Raw genomic sequence first — 9,453 nt, 5'->3', positions numbered from 1 at the left:
GTTCCAGGTCAGCCTGGTCTACAGAGAGAGTTCCAGGTCAGCCTGGTCTACAGAGAGAGTTCCAGGTCAGCCTGGTCTACAGAGAGAGTTCCAGGCCAGCAAGGGCTACACAGTGACACCCAGTCTCAGGAGAAAAAAAAAAATGGAAAGAAAGAAAAGGAAAGGAAAGAACAGCTCACTGAAAGCAGCCATGTTCAAAGTTTGGGAGTTTCATTTTATTTCTAATGTGAGAATAATCTAAAGAGAAACCTCCTGAGTAAGAAGAGCTTCCAGTCTCCCATGATCACTAGAAAAAGTCAGACACTTCACCAGTATTCCAGGATAAGAAGCATCCTTTCTGGATTATGAGTATTTAAATTACATAGAATGTGGGTGTTCTTGAGTGTGTGTGTGTGTGTGTGTGTGTGTGTGTGTGTGAGAGAGAGAGAGAGAGAGAGAGAGAGAGAGAGAGAGAGAGAGAGAGGAAGGAAAGAGCAAGCACAGGAACAGGTGTACCAGAGTGCACATTGTGAAGGTCAGAAGACAACCTTAGACAGCCAGGGTTATCTCCTTCCATCTTGTGAGACCTAGAAATGGAACTCAGGTCATTGGGCCTGTGCACAAGTGCCTCTCCCCACTGAGCTATCTTGACAGCCCTGCACCGGTATTTAAATAACCAATTACTGAACCCTTAAGGTGACTTGGTATCCTGGGCAGGTGGGATGGCTCAGTGGTTAAGAGTATTTATAGTTCTTGGGCTGGTGAGATGGCTCAGTGGGTAAGAGCACCCGACTGCTCTTCCAAAGGTGCAGAGTTCAAATCCCAGCAACCACATGGTGGTTCACAACCATCCTTAACAAGATCTGATCTCCTCTTCTGGAGTGTCTGAAGACAGCTACAGTGTACTTACATATAATAAATAAATAAATCTTTAAAAAAAAAAAAAAAAAAAAAAAGAGTATTTATAGTTCTTGCAAAGAACCTGGGTTCAGTTCTCAGCATCTACATAGTGGCTCACAAACATCTGTAATTCCAGTTCCAGGGGGTATGATGAGAACACCAAGCACACACATGGCACACATGCCTGCATGGAGGCAAGACACTTACATATAAAATAAATCATTTTTTAAAAATGACTTGGGGTGTGTGTGCGTGTGTGTGTGTGTTGTATGTGTTCATTTAGGCATGTACATACGAATGCATGGCAGAGAGGCCAGAGGTCAACACTAGTCATCTACTATTGCTTTCCATCTTACTGAGACAGGGCTCTCACTAACCGGAGCTCATGGATTCAGGGAGGCTGGCTGGTCTCTACTTCCCCCAGCCCCTGCATTGGGGTGACAGATATATGCCGCTGCATCCAGTCTTTTGTGGGTGCTGGGAATCTGAACCCAAGTCCTCAGGCTTCCAAGAGAGACACTTTACTGACTGAGCTCTCCAGGCCCCTCAAGATGACTTCTACCAGTCAAGAAAGCCCAAGATCGGTTCACTGTACATGACAATGACAGGCTAACAGAATTCCAGATGGTATCTAAAAGTCTGAAGGAGAGGGCTAAAAAGACAAATGTTCCTCAAATAAAGGGTTAAACTGCCCTGATCTAAACTAATGCCACCATTCCCAAATTACATGTAAATCAGAATCCCCACTCTTCATCCTGATGAATCATTAATGGTTCCCATGCTGACAAAAAGGTGTTCACCTGACTCATATCAAAGATATTCAATGTTACTGAGAACAGGGCCAAAGTTTCTGTGAATTAAGTTTTGCTGGGACATGGCAAAGCCTGTTCATTCCTGTGTTAGCTTAAGCTGTTTTTGTGACTCAAATTACCTGAATATTTGCTAGAAATACGTAAGTTCCACAAATGCCTAAAATACTGACCTGTCTGGCCTTTTGGATCTTATGGAAGACTGGAGCAGGAATAGAAAGGACCCTACTGAAGACTCATTTCCATGACCACCAGCAGGAATTGCCTCATGTATAAAATTAAGATCCTTTTCTGTTATTTGATAAAGCACTGAACAAAGGGGGCTTGAGAGATGGCTTTGTGGTTAGGAGTATGTCCTGCTCTTCCAGAAAACCCAAATTCAGTTCCCAGCACCCACAGAGTGGCTGACAACTGCCTGTAACTCCAGCTCCAGGCAATCCCTAAATACCTGCAGCCACAGCACGTATAATAAAAATAAATCTTAAACAAAACAACACTGACCAAAAGCAATTTGGAAAGGAAAGGGTTTGGGGACTTATTTATACTTCCAGATCACAGCTCACTGATGAGGAAAGCCACAGCAGAAGCCGAGAGGCAGGAACAGAAGTGGCAACCATGGAGGAAGGTAGTTTACTGGCTTGCTTCCCCTGGCGTGCTCAGCCTGCGGTCTTAAATAACCTGAAACTGCCTGCCCAGTGGAGCACCATTCACAGTAGACTGGGCCCTCCGACATCAATCATTACTCAAAAAAATGTCCCACAGACCAGCCTGACAGAGAAAAGCCAAGTCCTCAGTCGCGTCTCCCTCTTGCCAAGTGTGTTAGCTACTTTCCTGTTGCTTTGATAAAACGTCATGGCCAAGGCAACCTAAGAGAAGAGGATTTTGGGGGGCAAAGGGTTCCCAAGGGAAGGCATGGGAGCAGGCACAGTAAGCTGATACTTTACATCTTCAAATGCAAACATGAAACAGAACACAAACTAGAAGTATGCAAGGAATTGTTCTCTTAAAGCCCTCAGTCCCATACCTCCTCCAGCAAGACTGTACCTCCTAAACCTCCCCAAGGAGTGCCAGCAACTAGGGACCAAGTCTTCAAATGCCCCAAACCACGAGAGACCATTCAAACTACCATAGCAGATTAATCTGGTTTGTGTCAAGTTGATAACAACAAGGTCCAGGCAGGTGCTTGCAGCCAAGCCTGAAAATCTGAGTTCAACTACTAGGACCTAGATGGTGGGAGAGGAGAACAAACGCCACAAAGATGTTCTCTGTCCCACACACTCCTACTGTGGCATTCACACAGACATGCGCTCGCGCTCTCTCTCTCTTGCTCTCTCTCTCTCTCTCTCTCTCTCTCTCTCTCCCCCCACCCCCCGCCCTGTGCGTGCTCTCGAGCATATGTGTGTGTGTCTGTCTCTCTCTCACACATACACAAATACTAAGTTGTTTTTTTGTTTTTTTGTTTTTTTAATTTTAGGTAGCAGGGGTGCTCCACAACTAAATAAGAGGTAAAATGGCTGACTCATGGTTTTAAGTAAATGGTAACTATTTCAATGGCAATTTGTCTACAGGGTTAGGAAAATAAAGTAAATTTATTCAAGACCCAACCAAACCAGTAAATAAATGCCAGCACTTTGAAGGCACACACACAATGCCAGGCAAATGGACCAAAGAGCTCTAGGCCATCATGAGCTTCATAGTGGGGCACTGTCTCCATGGCATTCATTTACCTTTCCTGTTAAGAAAATAAGGACTGGGAAAATCACTTGGTCAGTAAAGGCTAGCCACAGAGGCACTGAGTCTGAGTTCGATCCCAGTATCCACAGAATCCCAAGGTTGAGGAGGTGCAGACTAGAGAAGATCCTTGGAACTCACTGACTAGACTGGCCTCTGGTGTGCACACATGACCCTCCCACACAAAAGAAAAGGGGAAGAAAGGAATAACATCTAAGTATTATCGCTGCAGAAGACCAAAATCCCAGCACCTTTGTCTTACTATCCCTTCAGCCCTTACTCGAAAAGAATCTACAAGCACAGCTTCAAAGTCCTGATCGGAAGGCTACCCTCTTCTGTTCCTACTATTCTAAAATTAAAGTCTAATAAAATATACCTCAGGTTCTCAGAAATCCTAAGATTAAGAAAATCAAAGGAGGAGGACCCAAAGGAATTAGCACCCAGATTTCACCACCACCACAGCTGCTGAGCAGTCTACAGTTCAAGTCCACCCTGTATGCAGTATTTGCTGAGCCCCTACCAGGCCCAGGCTCTAGGCTCCAGCTGGGAGCAGGGCTGTCTCTGCACTCAAAGAACTGACAAAGCCAGCACCTCAATACCTCCAAGGGAGTGGGGATCTATCCCGCAGGACCACAACCACAGAATGGCCCCAGGCTACACAGCCATCTGTATTAAAGCAGCAGACATTAGAGCACTGAAGGACACAGCTCATTCATCTCATCTGCACCGCACCGCACCGCACCGCACCGCACCGCACCACAAAAGCTTAGAGGACTAGGTTCTGAGCAAGCTGGTCCTGAACCCAATCTTTTTCACTGTCCTTCTCAACAGCCTGCTCTGCTTACAATTACTGCCCCAGTCAGGCATGGTAGCACACACCTGCTGTCATCCCAGCACTTGGAAACCGGAGACAGGAGGAAGATCAGCAAAGTTCAGGCCAGTCTGGGCTCCACAGAAGACCCTATATCAAAAAGAAGAGAAGAGGTAAAAAAAAAAGGGGGGGGGGGGGGGGAGGGAAAGAGGGAGAGGGAGAAGGAAGAAAAGGAGGAAGGAAGGAAGCCAGGACTAAAGAGAGAGACCCTGTCTCGAAAAAAAAAAGGGGGGGGGGGCAGGAGAGGAAAGTGGAGGGAAGGAGAGGAAAGTGGAGGGAAGGAGAGAGAACATGGAAGAGCCAAGATAAAAGAACTGCTCCTCAGAGTGCTAAGTCCTAACCCTTCCCTCCTGTGACTTTACAAATCCATCCTGAAAAGACTGAATTCTCCAGATTCTGCAGGCAGTAGTGCTGCTTATATGTGCCTTGCCCAGAATCCCACGGATTTCATGCAGGCACAGCTGTACCTGAGCAGGAAGCAATCACAAGTTCTGACCAGCACCCCCCACTAGACAGGAGCTACCACTAACGAGCTTAGTATGCAGCAGGCAAGAAATAACTGAGACCCACTCTCTCATTCAGTGCTCATAAAAACTTTATTATCTGGCTGGGGAGACGGCTCAGGGGATAAAGCGCTTGCCACACATGCACAAGGACCTGAGCTCAGCTTCCCAGAACCACATAAAAGCTAGACATGGCGGAGCATCTATAATCTATGGGGAGATGGGTGGAATCAGAAGGCTCTCACCCAGAAGTGTATATGTCAGCTAACCTGCTATATGCAACAGCAGTGAGCAAGAAGAGACCCTGTCTTTAACCAAGGGAAAGGAAGGTAAGGACTAACACCTGTCGCTGTTCTCCAACCTGCACACACACCATGGTATATGCACACTCATGCACACACACACACCATGGCATATGCACACTCACATACACACACACACACACACACACACACACACCCATGGCATATGCACACTCTCATACAAACATGAACACACATATGCACGCACACACGCGCGCGCACACACACACACACACATATATACATACACACGATGGCATATGCACACTCACAAACAAACATGCACACACACACACCATGAGCATATGCACACTCACATACAAACAAACATGTACACATACACCATGGCATATGTACTCATTTACAAACATGCACATACACATCATGGCATATGCATACTCACATATACACAAACATGCGCGTGCAAACACACACACACACACACACACACACACACACACAAACCTTTCAAGAGGCTGAAACAGTGGCCTAGAGGTTAAGAGCATTAACTGATTTTGCAAAGAACCCACGTTAGGCTCCCAGCATCCACATGTAGCTCAAAACCATCTGTAACTCCAGTTCAAGGAGATCTGATGCCCTCGTCTCTCCTCCATGGGCACTGTATATGTGTAGTGCACAAACATGAAGGCAAACATTCATACACAAAAGAAAAATAAATCTTTAATTGTTCGTAAATAATTTGGTTATCCTGGCATTATAAATGGGGAACCTGAGACATTACATTGCTCAGTGAAACAGGCTCCACAGGTTGCTAATTAACAGCAGTATTATTCCAGTCCCATCCTTAACCGGCCCTTCCTAGGACAGTCAGCCTCAACTCAAGTACCATCCCTGCTTCCTGTGAATACAACTGGCCTTAGGGGAGGGAGGAAGCACCCCTGCTGAGAACAGCAGTTAAGTGAACATGGACAGGCATCCGAGGACATTGCCAGGTGGCACTGCCTGGTGGCACTGCAGGAAAGGAAGGAGGAAGTAAGGCCAACTGGCCAGGGGGCGTGCACAAGGTCAGCTTCAAGCTTCTGAAATCATTCTTCTTCCTCGGATATATGACCTTAGCTAATATCAGGCTTGCTAAATTTCCTTACAGTCCTCTTCAGCTTCTACCAAATGCTTCTTAATATACACAGAGGAGTGCTGGAGCCATGATACAAACACAGACAAGGGAGCCTGTGAGCCCTCCAAAGCACAAGTGGGCTCTGTCTGACCTGAGAGTACCAGGCAGCCTGGCCATGGGATGCACTTGTTAACTTCTGCCCAATGATTTCAGCTCAGACCGGAAGGAAAACTTTAAACCCAAGGGTGAATGAACTACTATGTGCTAGTAACATCTTTAACAAACATTGGAGCTCGGCGCTCTTGGCTGAGACTGGGGCTTGAATGCACATGGGAAGCAAAGCAAGAGGAATCCTCGAAGCACCAGTTCCAGCATCCAGATCAGCCTGAGTCAGTAAAGATCTGCAAGAGACCAGGCGACTGTGGCCCCTTGACAGTCTACAGAACAGAAAGCGTCCTGCCCCTGTTCATTGAACCCTGATGTCAAGGGATGAGAGGAAAGATGTAGGAGGGGTCAAGGCAAGGACACCTCTCCAGGGCTTCAAGCACCCTGTAGTTTGCATTCATGAAGCTCAACCCTGAACGGTAAAATGCTCACAACATAAATAGTCTGTGGATAGCCACCTCCTGCACACACCCTTCCCCCCCCACTCCTCACCTATCTTATAAGAGCTCTAATCTTCACATCTGAAAACTATCTCTTCTACACCACTACCCATGGGTCAAAGGCACTCCTTGACAACCCAAACTGTTTCTGGCCAGGTCCCAGTAGACATCAAAACAGTAATTTGAAAGTAAAACACTATTCATTCTGATCCCTGAGAGATCAGTGAAGACACCTCTTATTCATGAACACCACCATGCCAAAGTCTCCTCCCAACAAAACATGATATAAACTTCAACTTCAAGGCTGCAAATGTTTATAAACACCCACATTCCTTCCCTCATGTTTTCCCATAGCTTTCAAGACAATTGCCCCCACATGCCTTTCCTCATGTCCTTCCCATAACCTACATAAGTGTCGTATTGAAAGTCAAGGAAGCAGGCTGATACTTCCCAATGGATTGTTTTCCTTTCCGGACCAATCTTGATCTGCCAAGACAAGATTGAAGATCTTACCACCTTCAAGAGCATCTCCTAAAGTGAGGCTTACCTTGTAATTGCTGGAGTTCACCCAAGAGGTAGCGAGTCCATCCACAAGCTTATCTAACATGGTCTGGTCATGCTCAAGGTCAGCAGACTTCTGTTTGTCTGAGAAATAGTCTATGAGCTCCTGGCCAACCTGCAGCCGCTTCCCCACATCCTTCTGCAGCACCTGGGCCAGACAGGACTCCATTCGAGGTTCCATGGTAGGATTCAAATCCAGATCTGGCCAAGGCTAGAGGGCGGTCAGGATGACTCCCTCCCGGTAGCCGTACCGGGAGGTGGCCTCTTTGTTTGCTGAAGGCTCCTAAGAGTGTGTGTCTCAAAGATGCAATCCCGGGAATGGCAGCAATGCACCATGTGTGTCTGAAGAGCAGCTGGTAGGATATTAAAAGTCCAATTTAAATAACTAGTAGGCAATAAAGGAGAGAGTGGCGGAGTGATGATCTACAACTGGGTCTGAAATACTTCATAATTCAGCAGTCCATTCTGAAAAGGAAGACAGGAGAGCAAGTGAGCCAGAGAGCAGAACACTCAAATGTTATCAAACAGTCAATCAGAGACAAAGAACGCTTGCTGCAGAAACACTCTTGGTCACACGTGGGGTGTGAAGCGTGAACACTTGGCAAATGGATCAAAAACACATAATGATTAGTTTTATTAACAGAATGGCGAAGCCCAAACAATTGAGCCAGCGAGCTGCATGTTTGGTAAACTGGTAGTTTTCACAGTTCCCTAACTTGTAATCGCAGCAGTCAGGAAAGCAATCTTCTGTTTCGGCTGCCTTCAGTTTTGCTTCCACTCTGCAAGTCCCCACAGGTAAACAGACTGCTTTACCATCTGCCCCTCAATAAACTCAGTCCTGGGATGGGACAGACTCCTCTGAAAATCCCTAATCCAAGCTTGGTCACATTAACCAAAGTCAAAGGCTGCACCTAGGCTGTTTTTCCTGCTCTGCAGGAAGGGTGTCATGATGGGTAGAACAGAAACCTCCTTCCCAAGCAAAGGAGACCAAGAGAGACAACCAGAGACAACACCATGTTCTCTGTTGACATCAACTCCACTTGGGATTACTACTGCTTTTGATATCAAATAAATTCTCAAAAATCACATTTGGACTGTAATTGCAAGGGGAAAAAAAGAACTAAAACTGAGTTTGCAGTTTTTGCAGTCCTGAGGCTTGAACACAGGAACAAGTGTTCTACCACTGAGCTGACTCACGTTCAGTCCCACAAATTCCTTTCACTAGACAGATTTAAGAGCTAACTAGTTAACCATAGCAGGCAGAGTAATACATTTCTTAATCAACTTCTCTTTCCTACCATGAATTCCTTTCATTCTAATCTAGGAAAACATAGAGGAAACACAGCATCTCAGAGCTGAAAGATAGCTGGGGTGAGGGTTGCGGGGAGTGCTTGCTACGCAAGCAGGAAGACATGAGTTCAGATCCCAGCACCCATGTAACAAGCTGGACATAGGTCTCGCATGCACCTGTAACCCCCAGCACAGAGGAAGGCAGACACCTGAAGATGAATGAAGCCTCCAGCTTCCAGCCTAGCCAAAACACGTATGCTCCAAGTTCAGAGAGAGGCTCCATATCAAAGGAATAAAAAAGAGATTGAGGAACACACCCAGTGAGCTGTGGCCTCTGGGTGCACACAAAGGCACACAAGTGTGTATATAACTAACACACACACACACACACATAGAGTGTAATTTAAGATGAGGCCCAGAGGGCTGGAGAGATGGCTCAGTGGTTAAGGGCACTGACTGCTCTTCCAGAGGTCCCAAGTTCAATTCCCAGCAACCACATGGTGGCTCACAATCATCTGTAATGGGATCCGATGCCCTCTTCTGGTGTTCTGGTGTCTGAAGATAGTGACAGTATACTTATATAAATGAAATAAATAATTTTTTTTTTTTTTAAGAAAGATGAGGGCTAGGAAGATGGCTCCATAGATAAAGATACCACATAAGCCTGGTGACCTGAATTCAATCCCTAGAACTGATGTGAAGACTGAACAAGAAAACTGATTCCACAAAGCTGTTCTCTGACCTCTACAGATGTGTCATAGCATGCACAACCACCCTTATAATATATATATATATATATATATATATATATATATATATATATATAT

General features: G+C 45.9%; 1 protein-coding gene across 40 annotated transcripts in view; it reads right to left on the bottom strand.

Moving 5' to 3' along the window:
• Clasp1 (cytoplasmic linker associated protein 1) overlaps positions 1-9,453 on the bottom strand; it is a 219,805-nt gene that overhangs the window by 180,439 nt on the left and 29,913 nt on the right. For all 40 annotated transcript variants that reach the window (XM_029538538.1, XM_029538549.1, XM_029538540.1 and 37 more), the window contains one exon: positions 7,323-7,801. In XM_029538538.1, coding sequence (XP_029394398.1) covers positions 7,323-7,517 — 195 coding nt within the window. In that variant the 5' untranslated portion in view covers positions 7,518-7,801. The remainder of the gene's footprint in view (positions 1-7,322; positions 7,802-9,453) is intronic.

Source organism: Mus pahari, chromosome 5 (genome assembly GCF_900095145.1).
Source record: "Mus pahari chromosome 5, PAHARI_EIJ_v1.1, whole genome shotgun sequence".
NCBI classification, from domain to species: Eukaryota; Metazoa; Chordata; class Mammalia; order Rodentia; family Muridae; genus Mus; species Mus pahari.
Note: the sequence above shows the minus strand (reverse complement) of the source record. Positions and strands in the feature narration are given on the sequence as shown.